The sequence below is a fragment of the Salminus brasiliensis genome, chromosome 25, assembly GCF_030463535.1.
Source record: "Salminus brasiliensis chromosome 25, fSalBra1.hap2, whole genome shotgun sequence".
Classification (NCBI taxonomy): domain Eukaryota; kingdom Metazoa; phylum Chordata; class Actinopteri; order Characiformes; family Bryconidae; genus Salminus; species Salminus brasiliensis.
This window is the reverse complement of record NC_132902.1, coordinates 21407256-21431055: the sequence shown is the minus strand read 5'-3', so window position 1 is coordinate 21431055 and position 23800 is coordinate 21407256. Positions and strand designations below refer to the sequence as shown.

The 23800-nt window shown below is 44.2% G+C and overlaps 1 protein-coding gene across 2 annotated transcripts; it reads left to right on the top strand.

Moving 5' to 3' along the window:
* The first annotated feature begins 1669 nt into the window (after positions 1–1669).
* cpeb1b (cytoplasmic polyadenylation element binding protein 1b) lies at positions 1670–6977 on the top strand. Of its 2 annotated transcripts, XM_072671231.1 has the most exons (11): positions 1670–1768; positions 1989–2180; positions 2684–2901; positions 3044–3296; positions 3505–3618; positions 3701–3790; positions 4119–4255; positions 4352–4550; positions 4896–4990; positions 5382–5462; positions 5698–6977. In XM_072671231.1, the coding sequence occupies exons 1-11, from the start codon at positions 1762–1764 to the stop codon at positions 5806–5808; spliced, it is 1497 nt and encodes a 498-aa protein (XP_072527332.1). In that variant the 5' UTR covers positions 1670–1761; the 3' UTR covers positions 5809–6977. The 2 variants fall into 2 exon arrangements, with proteins under 2 accessions (XP_072527332.1, XP_072527331.1); XM_072671230.1 differs by lacking the exon at positions 1670–1768 and having other exon boundaries at positions 2012–2180; positions 3701–3805.
* The last annotated feature ends 16823 nt before the right edge of the window (positions 6978–23800 follow it).

Below are 23800 nucleotides of genomic sequence, written 5' to 3'. Positions count from 1 at the left end.
ACTGCATGTCCATATGTAGTCAGAATGTACAAACTAATGTACAGCTATAATTGACATCTGTGCAAATGTTAAGCTTTTTTTTTTTTAAGGCATTTTTCCTACTTTCTTACATTTTAGGTAATACATTTTTTTTTTTTTTTTTTTTTTTTTTAAGAAAATAAGTGTCTTCAATATGCTCTTGAGTATTTGTGTTATGATGGCTTCACACTTGGCCCAAGTTCAGAATCAAATCTTTCACAAATCAAATGATTAGTTTAATTAACTTAATTAGAATGACTGGTTATGGGCTGTAAGTGTAGTTCTTAAAGGTACTGTTAGTTTCAGCATGAGGAAAATGATGTCTTTCTGGCTATCCAATAAGTTTCTCCCCTGTTGGATGTTTCCATCAGTCTCTTCTAGCTCTTTAACAACTTTTTCTGAAGGTTTGGTTTAGTGGTTATGCCTCTTTGTCACCTCCACAAGGATTTGATTGAATAATGGCAAGGTTAAGATATAAAGAATGTGTGGCCTTAGTCATGCATTCATTTGTAATGCAAAGAACCACAGAATTAAGAATCTTAAGGCTTAAGAGTGATGGTTTTTTGGGAATTTAAATTCTTATGAACTTCTAGAATTGTCCTTTGGCTCTTTTTTTTTTTTTTTTTTTTTTTTTTTTGGGTGGGGGGGGGGTGCCAGACCCAAACTCCCAGGGCAGCAGAGCACTAGTGGCCAGATTCACAAAGGCTACTAATGTTCAGAGGCTCCTTTGCTGTATGTAGCCCTCATTCTGGGGTTTTGCCAGCTTGAAGAATCTTGCTTGCATCCTATTAGCTGTCTGCTGTTTTTACCTAAAGGAGTTTGATGCTAAAGGAATTGATGCTCAGATTAACGAAGTAACTGATGAAGGCAAAAATTAAAGGTCATAATGTTTGGAAGGTTACAATTGCTGTATCCTGGGAGTATTGGTGATCCTGGAAAGGGTGAGCTATTGAGACCCTCGTGCCCTATTTGTTAAACACTTAATTATTCGGGGGGGTGGGGGGGGGGGCTTGCATCTTATGGATAACATTCCATGTATGTTTAGTGGGTAATGTAATGATGGGTGTAAAGCCTGTTTATCCTGGAAGGCTATAAAATGTAATGTATGGAAAATGTTTGGGTGAACATGGAGGCGGTGGAATTTAGGACGTAGAGAGCTGTGGTACTCCAGAGCCACTTGAATGTTCAAATGGACTCAACTTTCTCTTAGAATTGAGTTTAGTGTCGTCCTTTTTTTTTTTTTTTTTTTTTTTTTTTTTTTTTTTTTTTTTTTTTTTTTTTTTTTTTTTTGCTGCGATGCTGTCTGCAGAGCCCTCTCCCTGCTGCAGTCAGGCTTCTTACACAAGTGCTGCATTGGTCATGCGATGTCATGCAGCTGCTGCGTGGCCAGAGGGTGCAGAGTCAGGCCTGGATCGAGCAGCTGGATAGCATCCAGTTCTGGGGAAGCAGTGCAGCTTGCCCATCCTCTTTCCTCTGATCAGAGCACCTCTCTGCCTGCTACAGTCTTGTGATTCGCCAGGGCTTTCTCCCCTCATTTCTCCAGCCCACAGCTTCCTCCGTGCTCCCTCTGCTGCCTCCGTCAAGGACAGCAGCCACAGCTCGAGCGGCCTTGAGGAGAGAAGGCTACTCTGCTTGTTTGCCTGCAGGAGAATTTGACAGGAATTCACTGGTGTGGCGGCGAAGCAGGGGCTGAGGGCTGATGTCATTAGCAGGGGGGTGCGAGGGCATCAGCGCCTGGGTCACATGCAGGGTGGGTCGCCTCTGCGGAGGGAAACGCATGGCATCTGCTGCATCTTCACGCGCTTTGGGCTTGCCAGCTTGCAGATTCAGTCTGACAGGGTTTAAAGGAATCAGTGTTTATCAGCAGAGTCTAGAGGCAGTGTTTTAGCTGCGTGCCTTTTTAGAATACCCCTGTGGCTGATGTGGAGTGTACAAATACTTTGTTTTTTATTTCTGGACTGTGTTAACAGACCATCCGGACTCGGACCTGTCTGCGGTCCGGAGCAGAATGCTTTTTCCCAGCAATGGCCAGGACTCGTCGCGGGGTCTGCCTGACGTCAGCGAGCTGGGCCTGGGCCTACAGTCCCTCAACCTGTCCGGTTGGGAGAGACCATGGAGCAGCCAGGACTCGGAGCATTCTGCCCCAAGCACAAACACCTCGAGTGAGTGACCTGTAATTCGTTGTACGTTAGTTTTTTTTGTTTGCCCCCGGGGCATGTTTGGCTTATTACTTTATATTGGTTTGGTGGTGGGTGGTTGGGAGGGGGGGTGACTCCACCACTAGCTAAAGCATGTTCTCCTGGTTTGTTGAAGCTATAAATCTGTCCTGTTTTTGACCTAGATATTAGTGCTGCCCTTGTCTAATGTTATGACCTGGGCTGATGACTAATGCTTTCACAGCAAGCAGTTCAAAACAAAACTGTGCAGTGAGTCAGAGCTTGGAGTTTCTGCTGTCGTAAAGTCCCTGCTTGTCTCATGCCTGGCCTTCCCATTGGTGCCAAAATGGTTCGCAACGACCCATCAGTTTCTTGTGTTCCTAAATAAGCCATCTTTACTGCTGTTACTTTGGAGGCATTAAGAATTTAACTAGTGGAGCTTTAATTTTGAGTTGCTGGTCAATATTTACTTTATTTGACTTTAATCCCCCTTCTATGTAATTCTCCAGTGCTGGGGATGCTCGGAAGCCCTCTAGGTCAGCTTCTAAATAAACCTCAGGGCTTCAGCTCACATGAGTCGAACACTGGGCCTTCAGACTTCCTGGAGAAGTTTCCAGCTTTGGCGTGCCTGAACTCTCGCTCCTTGCTGGGCTCCCACTCCAGCAGCCCTGTGGACTCTGAGACCAGTGGCTTCAGTTCTGGCTCTGATCACCTTTCTGACCTGCTGGTGAGTTGGGTCATCAAGTGCTAGCTTGCTGTTGCAACACTTCCAATGTATAGATGGCAAGCTGACCTCACTTTATCAGTATCAGTTTTGTTTTCAGCCGATTTATCGGTATTAATCTAGTCTCTTCTTCCCTCTACTGTAGTCCTCTCTAAGGATCTCCCCATCAGTGCCCTTCCTCATGTCCAGTATGCAAAAAGATCCTCTGAAGCTTAGCCTGGGTTCCCGCATGGATCATGACAGCTCTCCCCTGACCCCTCCACCCAGCTCCACTCCGGGAAGCAGCCTGTCCCGCCGTTGGCCTGGAGCGTCAGTGTGGCCCAACTGGGACCTGCTTGAGACCCCGGAAGGCCCCTTCAGCATTGAGAGGGAGGCTCGTCTGCACAGACAGGCTGCATGTATGTCATGCAACTGATTATTTGATACCTAAAATGTTTGGTTATACTTTCTTTTGATAACTCTAAATGGAAATATTAAATATGGATTAAGTTCATTGGTTGTGTGGATATACAGGCTTTTGAGGCCATGCTTTTAGGGTTGTATGTACTCAAGTGGATATCCTAGCTTGCTTTTATTAATTTGCCTTTGCTTTCTGCTCTAAATAAGCCATTAATGAAGCTACCTTCACCTGGAGTGGTCAGCTTCCCTCAAGAAACTACAAAAACCCAGTGTACTCCTGTAAGGTCTTCCTTGGAGGCGTTCCCTGGGACATTACTGAGGGTGGGTAACTGCCTTACTCTTTCTGTAGTATTGCAGTTTTCTTGGTCTTTTTCTCATTGCTCTACTTATCCTCCCCCACCAGCTGGCCTGATAAACACATTCAACTGTTATGGCCCACTGAGTGTGGAGTGGCCTGGTAAGGATGGCAAGCATCCTCGCTGCCCTCCTAAAGGTAATATGCCCAAAGGTAATGCAGTGGGTAGGTCTAAGTTTATTCCAGCACTTTCAAGGTGGTTTGCACCAAGGGTTGGGTGAGGCATGGTGTCTTCTAACATTTGTAGAGCACGTTAAATGACACTGGGTAGTCGCTAACTCTCTGGTGTTCAGTAAACTCGAGGGTTTTTTTTTGGAGGTCTTTTCCCCTTTTCTTTCCCCCTGGGGTCATGCATGTTGAAGCCTATGCATTGATGCTTACTAGTCCAGAGTGTGGTTGATTGCTTTAATATATGCAGCTCTTCATGGTGTACCTGGAGTCCTGGGCTGAAGCTAGTCTCTTGCAGGCTATGTGTACCTGGTGTTTGAGTCTGAGAAGTCTGTGCGTGGGCTGCTGCAGGCCTGCACCCAGGATCTGCTCCATCCTGAGGGTTACAGCGAGTACTACTTCAAGATGTCCAGCAGGAGGATGCGCTGTAAGGATGTAAGCATGATTTTACAGGACTTTCTTTTGTCATTGGAATTAACTTGTTCTTTAACGATTGCACGCTAATTTAAGTGGATCTGTTTGCTGTTCTAGGTGCAGGTAATCCCATGGGTAATCTCTGACAGTAACTACGTGCGCTGCCCCTCTCAGCGGCTGGACCCCAGTAATACTGTGTTTGTCGGAGCTCTGCATGGCATGCTGAATGCTGAGGCTCTGGCCAGCATCATGAACGACCTGTTTGGAGGAGTCATGTATGCAGGGATAGACACAGACAAGCACAAGTACCCAATTGGTAAGATTACCTGGTCACTCCCTTCGGTTTTGTGGGTGATTATGCTCCAGGGCGTAAAGTTGGGTAGGGAACTGGGGGCTAGAGTCCACTTTTACACATCCTGGCAATTGCACAAGTTGAGTCAGTGGGTTTGAGCATAAAGTGCAATATTGTGCTGGACTGTTCCCTATAACCCTGAGAAGTGGTGTTCTGTGCTGATGGCTCATCTAAAAATGTAATTTTAAAAACACCCAAAGGGAGGTTGGATATGGGCTGTCTTTAAGGGTATCTCTTGTGATGTAGAGTCTACCATGGCACAGTTTCAGGTGTTGCTCAAATTGTTCAAATGGTGTTTGTCATTGCCAGGGTCAGGCCGTGTAACCTTTAACAACCAGCGCAGTTACCTGAAGGCTGTAAGTGCTGCATTTGTTGAAATCAAGACGCCAAAATTTACTAAGAAGGTATGTTCCTTTCCTGTTGTAGCAGGTTCTGTATGTGAAGGTTTAGTCTGTCTCGGTTCTCTAATCAAGTGAATCAGTTGCAGCTCCCAGTGACATTGGGTAGATCTCCCTTTTTATAGTTTTGTGTGACGTATGTAAAGCAGTCATCCTACCCCTAATGTGGAATGATCTAATCTCAATATATGGTTTGCTACAGATTGAATGAAGGATGACCTCAAATTTACGTAATTAAAAAAATAATGTAAATCTGAAGCTTTTGCCTCTATGGTAATAGAAAGCCTAAGGAAGATGTAATGTATGTGAAGTCTAAGCAAGCTCTTAATATTCCATGCGTCTTTGTAGAGAAGTGTGGTCTAAACTCGGGTACCCATTTTGGACTTTACCCCCTTAGGTTCAGATTGACCCATATCTGGAGGATTCAATGTGCCAGGTGTGCAGCCGCCAGCCTGGACCCTTCTTCTGCAGAGACCAGGTGAGGCACTGCAATTAAAGCAGGTGGGGTTCAGTGGGGTACCGTTTGCCCAGAAGCAGAGATTCAAAACTCATTGGCCATAGATGGATGGTAGTTCAGGGTTGTCCATCTTTAGACTTTCTACAGTGAGTTTGGCCACTAACAAAGCAGTTTTTTAAAAAGTACTTTTTAAATACCATTTGATAAAAGCTATAAATCTCGGTGCTGTGGCGTAACAATGTCGCTTGTCATTCAGGCCTGCTTCAAGTACTACTGTCGCTCCTGCTGGCACTGGCAACACTCCATGGATATCCTGAGCAACCATCGCCCTCTGATGCGTAACCAGAAGAACCGGGACTCCAGCTAAAGTTGTAGTAATCCTGCACGGCGTCAACGTGCTTCAGCCTGGACCCCCCACCACGCCTCCCAAGGGCACAGCTCCAGCGCCAGCCCTCCCTAAAGGGCACTTCCAGGAGCGCGGGTTTGCGGAAACACTGTAGAAAGTTCACTTTCGCACTTAATTTTTTTCCTTTTTTATTTTTGGCTTGTTCACTTTGGCACTTTGCACAGTGAAAGGATGGGTTTGCAGGGGCCCACACGTTTGAAAGTCCCCCTATATGTTTTTGGGGTGAGAAGAATAAGGCCATGGTTTAGAAGATTTGTTTTTTTTTTTCTGATTTTTCTTTTTTTTTCTCGTTATGGAATTTATTTCTTTAGTTGCAGTCCTTTTTTTTTGAACAGTCATGCAAGTTTCATCTTTAACCGACCGAAGCCATACAGTGCCTTTAAATTGGTTTCCTCTCCTCTCTAGCTGCTTTTCTCCATTGTGGTTAGCTGAGTTTTTTTTACTTTGATACACAGCTACATAATGAAGCCATTTTCATCTTCCAGACATTTTACGCAGTTATTTTTACTAATTTTTACATAAACGGTTTTAAGTCCATGACATGGAAAGTTGAACAGAAATCTACCTACTGGCTTTTTAATTTTCCTCCAGTTTTTTTGTTTTTGTTTTTTTTTGAGTTTCCTCCACAATTTTTCTGGAGAGTATTTTTCTCCCTTGTTCAGCTTTGTTCAGTGGAACAAGAGGTTTGCGCTAAATATTGCAATTACAACCCAGATCATTTTTTTAATGCATGCCACTATAAGGCATTGCTTTTTACTGGGTTGCATCAAGTTTTCAGATCAACTTGACTTGTTTAATCAGAATTGAAAATGGCCGTCTTGCACATAGTTTTATTGTTGCACTTTTTAATTTGCACTTTGGAAAGGGGTAGGTTTTTAATCACTTATTTTGGACATCAGCAGGTATTGCTAAGGGCATGACCCCCAGAGTACCAACAGCTGCTTGTTGAATGTAAAAACTCTAAACTTCACATGAACGTACCTTAAGAGCCTTAGTAGACCAAATGCAGATGTCACTTTATTTCTAAACTCCCAGACTGTCAACAGCTCATGGATCTGAGTCATTTCTCCATATCTACTCCATGCTGAGCCTCTCAAGCCCGGCTGCTTTTCTTATTCTACCTCATTGTGGTCTGCTGAGTTTGTGTACTTGCAGGTGTGAAGTTCAGTTTTTTGATTGTGCACAATAAAGGTGTTTAAGCATTCATATTGCTCATTGTATTTTTCTTTTTTATGAAGGTTTCTGGTAGTGTTGACATCCAAAAGTCTTAAATCACTTGAATTGGCTTTTTATTTCACTTTTATTTTAATTCATTCTCCCTGAAGACCGGGTGATGGTTAACTTCCTTCCTTTATCATTTAATTCTAAATGTTCATTTTCCAGTTGTCCACTAGGTGACAGTGTCTCCTCATGCTACAGTGCATTGCTCACTGATCTTGTGGACTTCAGTCAATGGATTGGGTGTTCTCAAAGGGTCATTAAGGAGTGTTGGAATGTGGGTAGTCTCACCTGGTCTGGAAGAGGCTGGACCAGTTGCTTTTACTTGCTTCCACTTACTAAATCTGGCAGTTAACATTTAAGTTAGGGCCCCAGGGCCCCTTTAATGGAGCATCTTTTAACTGGATAAGGGACTTGCAATACCTTTTGCTTTATCATGGTTTGTAGACAACAGCATTCTTCTCTGGAGCAGATGAACATATTGACGCCATGCCAGATGTAGGCTAGAGGACCATACAGTGTGCAAGACTTTTGGGAAAGAGGTGGGCTGGTGATCATCCAACATCACCACCTCACTAATGCGCTTGTAGCTGCATGCAGTCAAATCCTCAGAGCATTGCTCCCAAATATAAGATAAAACTGCAATGGTGATTCCAACAGAAGCATGGTTGGCTACTTTTTAGTAGCCTTGGTTTTGGAGGGAAAGAAATGAGCAGCTGTCCCAATACTTTAGCCCATACAGTGTGTATATACACCTACGGACTGTTTAACCTTTTGGAACCATGTGTATGATTTGGGCCTGCATTTGTTGATGTGCCAGTAAGCATGCACTAGGCTACAAGTCGGCTGCAATAGCTTCCAAGCTTGGTTGGTGTGGCGCAACAGAACACCACTACCTGCCACTGAGCTACCACATTATATTGGAGACTGGTTTGATTCCCTTGGGTAAGACTCCTAACACTACATTGGCTCACCTCTATAATACCAGTAACCTTGTAAGTCACTCTGGATAAGAGCGTCCGCTAAATGCTATAGATGTAAATGTAAGCTTCAGTACAGAGCCTGAATGTCGGAAGCTAAGGGTGTCTTGCCTGATCAACAGTTGAGGTGGGAGACTTTAGATGTTTCAAGCCGGAAAACACTACATGGCTCCTGCAGCGCTTGGATCGAATGCTGCTGGCCTGCATAGCGGTTGCCTATCTTGGCCTGTATTTGCAGGGGCATGGGTGTGAATGCAGGCCCATTGATCCGTCTTCAACCGTAGCCTCGAGACACAGGCCGTGCCCATGTGGCCTGTGTGGGTGGATGGTGGAGGGGGTGGTCTGAGAGGAAATGCCTGAAGCCTGAGATATTCTTGTTGTTTGAAGTAGGCTTGGCAGTACTGACTGTGATTAGTGCCGAACCGGCTCTAACACTTCTTCCACACGTCGGAGGCTGTGTCTCACTTCCAGTCTTCGGGATCAGAGATGGGAGAGTAGAGAGGTAATCTGGGCTGAAGTGGTACCCATGTTTTTGAGTCATGGTGAATCACACAGGACTCATCAGTGTGGAGGATGCTGCGTGCGTTCAGGTTTATGTAAGGGCTTATCCTTCCTTTCTCATCCCTCTCTACACATCCCACCTCCATGTCTAGAATAGCAGGCACCCTACACACAGTCTGAGCGTCGTGCTCCGCAGTCCTCCCCACGCTGCACCGTCATACATGATGAATGCAGTGAGGGAGCCAAATCTACTTTTAGATAGAAGCTAATGGCTGGTTTGGGCTCCACTCATAGTTCCACTCAGTGCCCTTATGTTAATGGTTCCCAGTCCTGGTGCCTAAATATCCATACCCTGAAGATGTTGGAGGTGTTTCTGCTCTAGCACTAACTGATCCAACTAATCAGCCAAAAAAAAAAGAACTCTTAGGGTTTACCTTGAATCATTCTTCTGCTATGCCTTGAGGTAAAACCACAGCCCAATACTCAATGTAATATACAATCTAATCATTGGCTCATATTCACAAGCTGTGAGCGCTGATCTAGGATCTGTCCCTGTCAGGAAAGGCATCGTAGATCAGTGTTCATACTCTGAGAAGCTACAGAGAACTGATGGAAGCCCTTAAGTTGACGGCAGTTGAACTGGCTGTATTGGAGACCTAAAACACCCAGTGGCTGGCCCTTGTTTCCCTGATTAGCTGTTCAGTCTAGCACACAGGTTCTCAACCTTGGTCCCAGAGGGCCCCCTATTGTGTACCCTGCTTTAACACACCACCTTCACCTCAGGAGCCATGGGCGGTGTTAGCTGCGGTTCCTGGAAAGTAGTTGTTGGTTGGGTGAATTGCTTAAGTGCATTTAAATTCTTAAATCCGTCAAATCTGACAGTTCAGGGAATCAAACCGGCGACTTTTTGGTCACAAGGCCACATCTTTGACCATAAGGCCATGACTGCCCCTAACAACACCATCAAGACCTTACCTGAGGCTGACTGGGGTTCAAATCCCCAGTCAGGTCAGCACACCACAATGCACCAAAGGGAGTCCTGGGGCAAGACTCTCAAGACTATATTCTCCTACCTGTGTAACTTGATTTACATTAAAGTTGCCCTGGATATGAGTGTCAGCTAAATGCTGTAAATGTCAATAAATAAATAACAGATACATTACACATACACACTACTGCCACCTCCTGGTATGGAGAGTAATTTCCTTTCACTGTGTGGCAGCCAGTGTTTGCAGTGTGCTTAAGTGCAACTTCTCACAGAGCATGAGGTGTTTATCCGTTGGCCTTGGCACTAGTAGTTCTTTGATGTCGGCTTGATGTCTCAAGGCCCATTGAAATTAGGAAAACACTAAAATGTGCAGGGCAAGGGTACTCCAGGACCTGGGATGGGAACTCTTTTCTCTTTTCAGACCCTTATTTTCTACAGCATTTTTCTCCCTCCAGGGAATAACGTCCTTTTTTCTAATTCCTGGTCTGCGTCCACACACAAACCCCTCATGTTCTCTTCAAGGCCTCCTCCTGTGCTGCCTCCTGAAGAATGGAGTGTGTGTGTGTGTGATTCCCGGAGCAGCCTGGGGCATGCCGTGTTCCTCCATGGTGTATTTCTGGCCAGCGAAAGAGGCGGTGCAGCCTGTCAATAGAGTCCTCCTGAAAAGCGTGAGTGGAATAGCCGCCGGTGGGGGTCTGTCTGTCCTACAGTTACGTGGGTACCTCTCATTCAGTCATCCCTCATTGTCCAATTATGTAACTGCCTGGTGCTGCTGCTGCCTGTACCACACTTGGTCCCCATGCGAAATGTGCTGCATTGTGCTGCGTTTTCTATGGCTGGATTTACTCTGAGTCATGCTTCCGCTCGGGCTTGCATTGTAAACGTAATGTAAGCCCAGCACACGATGTAATAGTCAATACTTTCATTATTTCTAGATGTTCTGTCTCAGCTAATTAGATACACAGTGCACAGGCTGCCCAGGGGAACTCAGAAAAGAAGGAGAAGATGATTGGCCTCTGCTGATAAGCTGTGGAATCCTCTATGATAGTCTTTGTTCCAAGAGAATGATGTCAACATGGTTGCATGTATGATACGATATCATGGTGTGTCGTAGGATTGAAAGAAACGGAAGCAATGGCGAATTGTGGAAGCACCCCCCTTCATGCCTACTCCACCCCCTGCCCATGTTTGTAAACTTAAGCACTTGTAGGAAACTGAGAGTTACGGGGTTAAAGTTCAGTGCTACTTCTTTGACTGAGCTTCTCTGCGTTGAATAGAGGCCAGTTAAGTGACCGTGGGAAAGAGGGAGGGCTCTCGAATGTGGCACTCTGAGAAAGAAAGATGTTACAGCACTGGAGGTTCTTCACACTCAGGCACCTCTATTACAAACAGGGTTCTGTCTGGACCCAAAAGTGGTTCTTCTAGGGCATCCCTCAGAGAACCATCCTCTACCAAAGTATTTCTAACCTTTTGCATACACTACTTAATTCCCCTTTGAAAGGTCTGCTGTTGATCATGTTTACCCAGTGGTTTTGCTACATTATGTGGACAAAAGTATTGAGACACCTGCTCATTCATTATTCACAGTTTATCCTGCTTTTGTTGGAATAGCTGTTTCTACTGTCCAGGGAAGGCTTCTACTAGATTTTGGAAGAGCATTACTGTGAGGATTTAATTGCATTCAGTGACAAGAGCGTGACATGGTCAGGGTGTTGGATGAACTCCCCAACTCATTCCAAAAGTACTGGGTGGAGCACCATCATCATTCCAGAGAGCACAGTTCTTTCACTGCTCCACAGCTCAATGCTGGGGGGGGGGCTTCATACCCCTCTACAAGCCCATGCCTGGTCCTATTCTATTGGCAGTACTTCTCTACAGGGACTAAACAAGCTGTCAGTGTGCATTTACACATGAGTGTCAGTAATGTTGGCAACTTAAAGTAGCTGAATGCATGTCCTGAAATGGGTGTCCACAAATATTTGGACATATATCGTATGTTTAGCTACTCAAATAGGTTACTGCTCCGTGCTGATTCGTACCTTGGAAATTTAGCTTTTCCACATTTTCTTAAGACAGTCATCAACTGTCAACCATCAACCTTTTTATACTTACCGTTTTATATTGTGTTAAGTTCTTGATGAATGGACCAATAGAAATGCTCCACAAATGCATTGAAATCTTTTTACATTGACTTCCATTTAAATTTAACCCCTTATGCTACATGGCTTTTATTATACCCTCATAACAGGGCTGAAAAAGACAACAACCAGTGGTCCCAAAAGGGTTTAAGGAGGTTAAAAGGGCTTTTTCCTCATCCGGTACAGTTGGTAGTTTGGAGATACAAGGTTTTTGTGTGACATCAGTGGTATGTGTAAATGAAGCTTCACTTACATTCGAATATTTACATCATGAATTCTGCTCCCTATGATATTTTTTTTAATATAGTGCTCTTGATATTTCAACCTTATCCACAAAAGACCAGCATGGCGTCAGATTCAATCCCAAGTGGGAGCACGCTTGACCGTTTCTCGAAAACCTGCAGTCATCCCAGCCCATTAGAGGATAAGATTGGACACCCTTGGATTAGACAGAACCTCCTAAAATCACAGCTTCTGATTTGCGATCAACTATGGTTTGAGCAAAGTTCTGATCCATGCTTTAGTCCCCACTTGAAGGCTGGCAGGCTGGAGTTTTTGATCCACTAAACAAAGAGTTCAGATGAAGCAAATGTGCCCTCGGCCAAGATCCTAGCCCAGCTTGACCCTGCCCCTGCGCCCCAGTGCCCTCCGGAGTCATTCCCAAGCACCAGTGCGCCAGGCTTCTGGCCTGGAAGCACAGATGGGACATGGAGATATGGCTATAAATAGCCACAGAAGCTGGCAACAGTGATTTTATTTATTTATTTTTTATTTATATCAGACCTGAAGAGGCTCTTATTTCACGGTTGGAGCCATCTTCATCTATCTATTCGGTGGATAACACAATACTGTACCTCAAAATATCTGAATCTATATTCAGGTGGAATTGACGTTGCTAACTTACCCCTAGGTGTCACCGTAGTGTGCAAGTGTGGAAAAGGTCAGCCACAAGATCAGCCACAAAGTATGGCCAGAAAACATGGCTGGACTGTTGATACACACCAGGTCCATGGATTCATGCTGTTCTCCAAATGTAAGATTCATCAGACCTAGTTATATGTTTCTCCAGTCTTTAGCTGTCCAGTGTTGGTCAGCTTGTGCTCACTGCAGCCTCAGCTTTATGTTCTTGGCTGACAGAAGTAGAAGGTCATGGTCTTCTGCTGTTGTAGCCCATCTGCCACAAGGTTGCACATCATGTTGTGCATCCTGAGATGCTGTTCTGCTCTTCACAATTGTACAGATTGGTTATCTAAGCTACTGTAGCCTTTCTATCAGCTGGGACCAGTCTGGCCATTCTCTGTTGACCCTTTTCATCAACAAGGAGTTATCTTTATCACTCTATTCTGAGTAAACTCTAGAGACTGTTGAGCTGAGATCAGCATTCCTATACTCCCCAGCCCATCTGACACCAATAATTATGCCACGCTCAAAATCACTGATATCACATTTTGTCCCTGTTCTGATGGTTGGTGTGGACAGGACCTGAAGCTGCTGGTCCATATCCGCATAATTTATGGATTGCACTGCTAACATGTGAACCGTTTATTAAATAATTACATTAATGAGTATTTGTGGAGTACAAGTGTTTGAATGTTATTCTCATATTGGCTTCCATACATTTTCTATAACCTTATAGAAACTTTTCAAAATGCATAAATAATGAAGCATGGGGATCTCTCTATGGTTCTGCAAATACCCTCATAGCTATCTGTGCAATACAAGCAATGTCCTCAAAGCATGTTAGTCAAACTGGGCCCACTTGTCCACTCACAAGCTCTGCACCAACGCAATCGCATTCACAGTCCCAGACCTGGCCTTTCTACACTGCATTAATTGCTCAACTGCTATTGCTATGGTGACGCATACACTCACAGAGGTTCCCCTTACCCCAGCCCACTGATGTACTGTGTGGAGTGATGGTTGTATGAAGAAGATGTCCATCCTGAGGCAGATGGAGGGATGAAGGAGAGAGAGAGTGAGATAGAGAGCAGCAGCCGAGATGTGGACGAGCATGCTGATGATAGCCTCAACATTCCAGCCAGTTGTCATGGAGACTGCACAGCCGCCTTGGCCTGGTTGTTCTTTTGTATGTGTGTGTGTGTGTGTGTGTGTGTGTGTATGGTTGTGTATTCATATTGTGTGCCAAGTGTAACTGAGGAGAGAGGGGTGTATGCTTTCATGTCTAATGGAAAAACTTACTGTATGTAATTCCTGACCCTCTGAATGTTACTGTAAGTGACCCCGCCTTGCTCCGTGTGTGATTTACAGAGCTTCACTGAAGGTTGGCAACTATCCAGTCAGCCTATTGAGACCCTGCAGTTCACAACTTGTTCAACACTTATCTGCAGTAACGCAAGTGGCCACTTGGAGGCATGCGAAAGGAGGTCTATCGAACCGGACTATGTTGTAGCTAATTAAAGCTAGGCAAGTTGTAAATGACAGTGACAACTTTACTGTGGTCACATGACAGCTACACATCCTGTGCTGCTTTATTCTACGTACACTATGCGGACAAAACTGTTGGGACACCTACAGGAGCTTTTTTGACACCCTATTCTAAATCCATAGGAAATGAGACCAAACACTGTTGATGAGACACCTTTCAACAGTTAAGAAGAGGTGTGTCCCAATACTTTTGTCCATTAAGTGTATGTAGCAGAGATTATTATCTGAGTTTTTCAGTCTAAAACGGCTCTGAACGGTTAACGTGAAGGCCAAACACTGATGAGCAGTTTATAAAATGTCTATAACGCCTGTCCAATCTCACGACAGCTGCTACTAAAGACTGCGTTTGTGGGTGGAGCACGAATAGATGAGTTGTAGTCAAGCTGTAGAGGAAGTGGAGGAGAGAGAGAGTCCTTCACTTTCTATGACTGTTGCGTTTGCCTGAGTGGAGCCCCATGGTGAGCATGTGGAAGGACATAAGCAAAACCTGAATGGGGGGGCAAAGGAGAAAGAAAGAGTGACAGTGTGTGTGTGTGTGTGTATGTTAGAGAGAGAGAGAGAGAGAGGGAAGGAGGTTAATAATGCGTTGAGGAAATCCTGGCTTTACCACAGAGTTTGCTTGGCCTCAGCCCTCCTTCCTGCTCTTAGCGGTCACTCTGTCATCTGTGGTGGTCTGTGGTTTGTCACGTCCCTACGAATGGGACAGGGAGGATGGGGTAGCGCATGTGTTTGACCGTGTGCGTGTGTGTGTGTGTGTGTGTGTACACGTGCATTACTGCTGCAGTACTCGAGCGTCAGCTGGAATGAACCCCCACTGTGAGGAAATCTGACCACAGAGAATTTCAGAAGAGGCTGCAGAAAGTCAAAGTACTGCAAACCACGAGAGACGAAGCTGACCTCAACTCAGTGACGTCGTGCGCCCATAGAACCACAATGCCAATATCACAGCGACAGCGGGGAGGCCCATTAGGCCCGGGGAACCACACAAGAATGTGACCACACCAGGCACTGTACAGCCAAAACACCTCACAACTGCCAAAGCAGCAACAGACCACAGACACAACAAACGGGTCGATTTACACTTGAGGAGAGCTTTGACACAAAAGGGATGAGTGCAACTGCTGCTTAGGTGTCTGAAATGTTCCAAGCTGCCTCATTAAACACCAGAGCACAATCCTTAAGTATGACTAATGCTTGACGCAGAGCAACGGAACCTCAGAGGAAGACCACTAGACCGATCCATCTGTTTAACGTTTCCCGCATCCAATGAAAATAGTAACAGAGATCAACAAAGAATCCAGAACCGAAGCCAGAAGGAGTTTGGAAACTCATTGAGATCTTTGTCACCGTGCTCCACGTTAAAAGCTCTCGTCTGTTGCAATGACTTGCAGAAGGGAGTTAATCATCACTTACTTATGCTGGCGTTGTGACGAAAAGGACAAGGCAGGATACCAAGAGTATTGGTCACTGCAGATCAGGTCTGTGGTCTCATCAGCTGTGTATCTGACTGGTATAGCCGGGAAATGCCCATCTCTGAATCTTCCTCATGGGGCAATGTCTACCATGTATAACCTCTAGAATTTCATGTAAACAGCCTAAATATGCCGTATCTGTATCTGTACGGTATACAGCTGTGTTCAGCTCAGTCCATGGTGACCTCCAGACAGTACACATATTTTTGCTCTATTCCAACTCCCAGTGACATGTCCCAATGGACAGGATTGGGAAACGCTGAATTGTACAGTCTGCTGCTCTGTATATTGAGTTGTTTTTACCCAGTTGACCCACCCTTGATCCTAACACAGACCGATGTGAAGTTGGACATCTTTGTTGAACGTTGCCAAAAGTTCCCCTAGGATCCTTACGTTGTTCACATTAGATCATTAACATTTCTGCTTAGACTTGCTATATACTGTTTAATTTCCTGTTAAAAGTACTATAATGTTAGATTGGACTGTTCTTTTGTAGCTAATTGAAATCAGCTCAAAAGCAGAGTGAAATATAGGTATTTGTCAGAACTCCACACAATTACCTGAAGCACATAATAAATAAATAAATAAATAAATAAATAAATAAATACTAGTATAATAACGTTCTATCAGGCTAAAGCCTTGCATCTCCAAAACAGCAACTTTACAGGAGAAGCAAAAAACCTTTATAATTTCAAATGGATGTCAATTTAAGTTAAACCTAAGGCTGGTCTTACAAAATGAGTCAATGCTTATGTATTAATGGTTTGAGAGGTATGTCCACCCTTACACACACACACACACACACACACACACACACACACACACACACATTTTCTATCTATCTGTCTATCTGTCTGTCTGTCTATCTGTCTGTCTGTCTGACTATCTATCTATCTATCTATCTATCTATCTATCTATCTATCTGTCTATCTGTCTGTGTGTCTATCTGTCTGTCTGACTATCTATCTATCTATCTATCTATCTATCTGTCTATCTGTCTGTCTGTCTGACTATCTATCTATCTATCTATCTATCTATCTATCTATCTGTCTGTCTGTCAAGCAAAAAAAACTTCATAATTTCAAATGTATGTCAAATTAGGTTTTGTAATTGTAATTTAAGTTAGCTCCTTTTGGAGCATTTCTATTGGTCTGTTCATCATGTAAAATGTAAAAATATACATTATGTAAAGTGAAAAATGCAAAACAAATCAAAAAATAGTTTTTTTTTCTTGTGTTGCATTTTAGACTGGTTTATAATGGTTTGGGTATACTGTTTTTTATGAAACCAGTCCTATCCACCATCATGGAATTATACATTAGGATAGATCAGTTTTTGTTTTTTAGAATCATCTGATCATTAGCAATGTGGCAAATTTCATTGCTTAGTTTTAAAGCAACACAATGTATCATTTAAAAAAAAAATTAAATAGCTTTAAAATCATTGTGATGCTCCACTGACCTGTAATTGGAAGAATAGTGTCACGGTTGTTGCTACTCTGCTAACTGCATTATGTAACTCAAAGTAATAATGTTTAAAATAGGGTAATATTACTCTACAGCCTCAGTCCACATGCTTCTTTCACTTTCAGTGTTGATTCTGTCTCTCTCAGCTCGTCCGGGAAAGCGTGTCCCTTAGTTGACTTTTGAGGTGGGAATTTCACTTCCCAACTGTAGAGGGAGCCCAGAAGCAAGAAATGTGAATTTTCCATAAAGCTGCTTTAATTAGAACTCTACTGCAACGCTAATCCGTTGACCTGAGAAATGTGGTAAACATGGGCCTCAAAGCTTAAACACCTACTTCATCCCTGTTTAACTAAAAGAACTGATAAGCTCGGTTAAGTGGGCTGGAGTGATCTGAAGTTCATTTTAGTTCAGCTGTTCACTCTAAACGTCTACAACCTTTCCACTATCTCCCTCTCTGATTTCAGCAGTTCAGCTGTGAAATGTCATCGTAAATCTCTCTCTTTCACTGGAACGCAGGGAGAGGGCAGGGAAAAATAACGCAATGTATTTCTAGTGAGGCTGGACTTCAAACAAAGCATCATCACTTTGTTTCGTCTATAGAAGCTCTCTAAACTACACTATATGGACAAAAGTATTGGGACACGTATTGCGTTGGAGACTTTTCTGCACTGAGCTCAGCACTCCTGACCCCTTACTTTACATGAAGTTTCTATGGTTCCTAAATGCTTCCACTCTTTTTCAATCATACCATTTACAGCTGATGGTGGAAGATCTAGGAGGGAGGAAATTTCACCAGCTGACTTGTTGTTGTTGTTGTAGCGGTGGCTCCTATTACATACAGAACCACACTGGAATTCAGTGAGCTCCTTAGAACCTCCCATTCTTTCACCAATGTGTGGAAAGGCAGACTGGGATTGACCCCCCCCCCCCCCCCCCCCCCAAATGTGCAATTAAGGGTCAATTTGCAATTATCCCCCCCATACACACACACACACACACACACACACACACACATCATCATCACCATCATCATCAGGCTGAGCTGCATAGATGCCGCTTTCCTCTGGTAGCTATATTGGGCACTTGCAGGCCAAGGTTAGGCAAGGTTTCTGTGTGAAACAGGAGATTTGACTTCTTTAATGAGAGCTTTAATTAGACCATGACAACTAGAAATGGAAAGGCACTCTCTAGCAGGTCTGGTTGTACCTCAGTTACTGAATGGAGGGTTTTTCTTTCCTCTATTCTGACAAAAAAAAATTGTGTCATGATCATTAGATCATGTTGCTCATCCTGACTATACAGAACCTGTCAAAATGTTTGGGGCATCACCTTAAAAACTCTGATCCTAATGCTAGGGTGACCATGTTTTAGGTTTCCATAAAAGAAGACACTGAGGACACACAGGTCTCCACTGTGGTTAGGACGTCGGCCTAGGTTTTAAGTTGAACTGAAAGGAAATGATCTGGTCATATAGACTGTTAAGGCTGGTCTTACAAAATAAGTCAATGCTCATGTATTAATAGTTTGAGAGGTATTTTTCACCCTCACACACACACACGTTCATGGTCCTACAACCTAGGCCTACTTGAACCCCACTCTAGACACGGCATCCTAACTATGGTGGAGAGCCATGTGTTTTTAAAAAAAACAACCACCTATCTATGTATCTATCTGTCTGTCTGCCTGCCTGTCTGTCTGACTGTCTGTCTGTCTGTCTGTCTGTCTATCTATCTATCTATCTATCTATCTATTTATCTGTCTATCTGTCTATCTATTTATCTGTCTATCTGTCTATCTTTCTATGTCTTCCTTTCTTTCTTTCTTTTTTCTTTCTTTCTTTTTTCTTCCCCTTGTGTCCTTGCTGTCTGTCCTCCCTGCATGCCTGCATCTGTCTGTCCATCCAGGCCCTTCTTTTCTTTCATGCTACATTTCTTACGCCTTTTCTCTCAGTCTGTTTTATTTTTCCATGTTTTCTCTACTAGTTAGTGTGTGTGTGCGTGTGTGTGTGTGTGTGTTCATCTGACTCTGCACTGCTTTGATCTGGGACTGTGAGCACACACTCCAGTGCTCAACTCTAACTAGGCCATGATACACACACCAGTGAGAGCTGTTGATTTTTCTATTAATGCAGCTTCTAAGCAACCCGGCCCAAACTCACTGTTCTCACTGTTATCACACACTCTCAGAACCACAGAGCTCAGCGTAGAGAAAACAGACACAACTGAAACCTGAACTTCAGTAACTGCAGATTTAAACACTTTATCAACACGGTCAGCAGTAGCGTGCTTTCAGAAAGTGCAGCTGAAAGCATCTTATTCTGGAATATGAGTTTGCTCTCAGTCTCCCCCATTCCTGTCATCCCTGTTCCTCTTCTAAATCTCCTGAGGACAGTTAACACATCACCCGTAATTCCCTGAATGTCAATGTGTCTGTGTGTTTGTGTGTGTGTATGTGTGTGTGTGTGTGTGTGTGTGTGTGTGTGTGTGTGTAAATGTTTACTGACATACAAAAACATTTTCTCAGAAGCAGCACATACTGGATGTGTTTTTATGCAAATCATGTCTATGACTGTGTGTGTGTGTCTGTGTTACACTCATGTTGGGAATCCCAACCCATGATTTATTTAACTGAGAGAATTCTGATTAACTCTAATGGATATTTGACACCTGCCATGATTTTGGAGAGGTGTGTGTGTATGTGTAGTGGGATGGAGGCGAAAGAGAGAGAGACAGAGCAAGAGGGAAGGAGGGCGGAAGGGTGAGAGAGACATATATTTGATGTATTTCAGTGTATAAATAGATAATATTGCCATATGTTGTGATATATTTCCAGATGGTCAAAGCAACATACAAAGTGCTTTGCTATTTACCCAAGAAAAACCTCAGCTAGTTAGAATAGACTAATAATCCAAAGGATACCTCTAAGCTTTAGACATTACTAAACACAAGACAATAAGGTGACCATAGTACTCTAGTCGTCCAAGTACTCTCTGAAGAGGTGGGTCTTCAGTCTGCGTTTGAAGACAGTGAGCGACTCTGCCGTTCGGACACCCAGGGGAAGCTCGTTCCACCACTTTGGTGCCAGGACAGAAAAAAGCCTGGACGCTTGTCTTCCGTGAATTTTAAGGGATGGCGGGTCGAGCCGAGCTGGAAGGGCTCTTGGTGCGGATCGGCTTTTGACCATTGCCATCAAGTACAGAGGGGCTGGTCCGTTCTTGGCTTTGTAGGCCAGAGTCAGGGTTTTGAATCTGATGCGGGAAGCAGCTACAGGAAGCCAGTGAAGAGAACGCAGCAGTGGAGTGACATGGCTGAATTTAGGGACATTGAAGACGACCCATGCCGCTGCATTCTGGATGAGTTGCAGGGGCCTGATAGTGCGCAGAGGGAGACCAGCCAGAAGAGAGTTGCAGTAGTCAAGTCTTGAAATGACAAGAGACTGAACAAGCACCTGGGTGGCCTCTCTAGAGAGGAAGGGTCGAATTCTCTGGATGTTGTACAGGATAGACAGATAGATAGATAGATAGATACATAACTCTCATATAGAGACAGAGCCGTCTTATCTGTCTCAGAGGGAGAAGGTTAAATGGGATCTACCCATCAGAGAAGGGGTAACACTCGAGAGAGCCTCCCAACTCCCCCCACTCTCCCCTCAATCCCCAACCCTGACACCCCTGCACCCCAAATCCCTCTGGGTGTTCTCCATGAAAAGTCATCAGGCTGTGGTCGCAGCACTGAATAATTCAGTATAAACACAGGGTTAAAGTCTCCTTTACACAGTCATTCTCCTTATCCCCAGAGCAATCAGACAGGCAGAGTTTGGTGCCGAAATTCAATAAGTGTGTCCCTTTTGTTAGTGTTAGTTGGACCAAAATGTGCTTAATCAGAAGGAGTAAAATGTTGAGGACGCTGAGGAAAGCTCAGCAAGTCTAAGCTGTTTAGACTCCAAATGCTCTTTGTTGTTTCACTCAGAGGTGTGTTGAAACTGAGACAACGTCTCTCCAGTGGAATGGCTGTGTCTGCTGGGTGCAGGTGAGAATCTGCCACTGGAGGGGGACTGATGGGCCAGTAACATCTTGTGACTCAGACATATTTAAGAGTGCCAGAGTGGATTTGGAAGGACAAAGAAAGTGCATTTCTGTATTACTCTGTATTACTTTGTGTACATCTTGGAGTGTTGGGTTCTGCTACATGTGTTGACACTGGGTATTCAAATGTGTCTCCGAAAATCTGATCACTGTGTGGGACTGAACATGCAAATTCACTTGATATACTGGGCGGGGTTTTGGTTGTTGAATGCGTCTTTTAGAGATGGCTCCAATACTCGGACCGCCTCCTGAAGTGGTTTGAGTGATCAGGTTCGTATCAGGGTGTGTTTACACTGTCATTTTTTATGTGGCTTGGCCTGATCCAGATACAATCTTAATACTCAAGGCACATGAAGTGACCAGGTATAAACAGGGTCTTACACTCAGCCCTTCCAAACCCTCAATCTGGAGCTTTAAGGGTCAAGGAAACCTCCCCCTTTTCCAAATTACCCTTTAAAATGTCCATTTTCTTGCCTTTCACTGCACCTCAGTTACTCAGGGTTTTTATAATTTTGGGCTTAGCCCATATTTCCTCCCTTGAATTTGATTGTATTCAGCCTTGAGAGCATTATGAAATCTGGTGATGACACTGGAAGATCATTTCTGGATCACAATTGCCAATCCAACTCGACCGGAAGGTTTTGGATGAGGCCAGATCAATCCAATGAACTGCTCCACAGCACAATACTCTAGGGGCTTCATACCCTTCTAGAGGAATTGGCCACAGTGACCTCAACCTTAATGTGTTGCTGCATATTCTACTGGCAGTGCTTTTCAATGGAGATTATACAAGCTGTGAGTGCTCCTGAACACCCGTGTCAGCAATGGGTGCATCCTAATATAGCTGAATTTATTCGTTGGGGGGTTATTTTTGGGCACAGTGTAACAGTAATGGTCTTGGGGGCCCTTGTTCAGAGCTAAAGCCAATGCTCTTCTTCTGCTCTTCTTCATCAGTTGGTTAGCATCCGTCTGACCTCTCTCATTATGCAGTTAATAAATGAGGCCAGTGTGAGGCGGTGGTTCTTCAGCTCTCCCAGCATGCTTTAGTAGGGCATACCTGGTACCTTTGCGACGTTAGAGAGAGCGTTAACTGTTTTATGGTGATATCTCAATTAATTCATGTGTGTGTTATGTATGTTCATATGTTTTGAGTGTGTGTTGCCGTGGCGTCACCGTAACTGGAGCAGAACTGATTGCTGCTGATGGCTGTAGGCGTGTAGAGACCTACATTCAGCAAAGAGCTGAGACAGAGAGAGACAGAGAGAGACAGAGAGAGAGAGAGAGAGAGAGAGAGAGAGAGAGAGAGAGAGAGATACAGACAGAGTACACAGACAAAGAGAGACAGACAGATAGTAGAGAGATAGATATACAGATAGATAGAGAGACACACAGAGAGAGAGAGAGAGAGAGAGAGAGAGAGAGAGAGAGAGAGAGAAAGAGCGAGAGAGAGAGAGAGAGGGTGGGCACATAAAAAAGATGAGGACAGAAACAAAGACAGAGAGATAAGAGAGAGAGAGAGAGACAGATAGAAAGAGAAACAGACAATAGAGAGAGAGAGAGAGAGAAGCAGACAGATAGTGGAGAGACAGATAGAGAGACACAGACAGGCAATAAAGAGAGAGATAGGCAGGCAAACAGATAGAGAGAGACAGAGAGGTAACAGAGAGACAGGGAGAAACAGACAGTAGAGAGAGAGACAGACAGACAGTAGAGAAAAGATCAAGAGAGAGAGAGAGAGAGAGACAGACAGTAGAGAAAAGATAAAGAGAGAGAGAGAGAGATAGTAGAGAAAAAGATAAAGACAGAGAGACAGAGAGACAGAGAGTAGATCCTAAAAGAGAGAGAGACAGATAGTAGATAAAAAAAAATAGAGAGAGAGAGAGACATATAGTAGAAAAAAAGATATATAGAGAGAGACAAAGAGACATATAGTAGAGAAAAAGATAAAGACAGAGAGACAGAGAGACAGAGAGTAGATACTGAGGGAGAGAGAGAGACAGATACTAGACACAGAAATACACAGATTGTAGAGAGACAGAAATAGGCAGTAGAGAGACAGCATACTGATAGTGGAGAGAGAGAGAGAGGGAGAGAGAGAGAGAGAGAGAGAAACATGCAGATAATTGAGAGAGGGAGGGAGAGAAAAAGAGTAAGAGAGGGAGGGAGAGTGAGAGAGACATCTCCATCTACCACCAGCGAGCTGATGGATGGAAAAGAGAAGTACACTGAAGACATGAGTGAAGGAACCATTAAAGAGAGCGTGTGAAAGACGATGCTCGGATAGGTCAGTCACTGGGGACGCGAGTGGACCCATCTGCTGTCCCACTACAGAGAGAATTCTGCATGCAGATTATTCCAGCCTCTTTTCTCCTTAAACACGGCCGTGACTCAGACCTGCAGCTCAGAGACGTGCTGAGGAGAGCAGGAGCAGAGAGAGAGAGAGAGAGAGAGGAACATGGGGTTCGGGGGGTGGGGGTGGTGTTTTATAGAGGAGAACCTTAAAGCAGTGCAGTAATAACAGACATTGTGACTCGACTCACCCACAGTAAATACGCAGGAAGAGGGTAAGACTTCCTCCTGCTCCAGTCGCAGGTGTGTGTGTGTGTGTGTGTGTGTGTGTGAGACCCCTTTCATGGAGCAAATCTGTGCTGTATTCTTTTT

Bases quoted from the DNA above. Each gene is read 5' to 3' on its own strand.
- cpeb1b (XM_072671231.1), top strand. The intron at 2,181-2,683 runs GTGAGTGACCTG...GTAATTCTCCAG, and splicing joins CCCAAGCACAAACACCTCGA to TGCTGGGGATGCTCGGAAGC. The intron at 4,551-4,895 runs GTAAGATTACCT...TGTCATTGCCAG, and splicing joins CAAGCACAAGTACCCAATTG to GGTCAGGCCGTGTAACCTTT.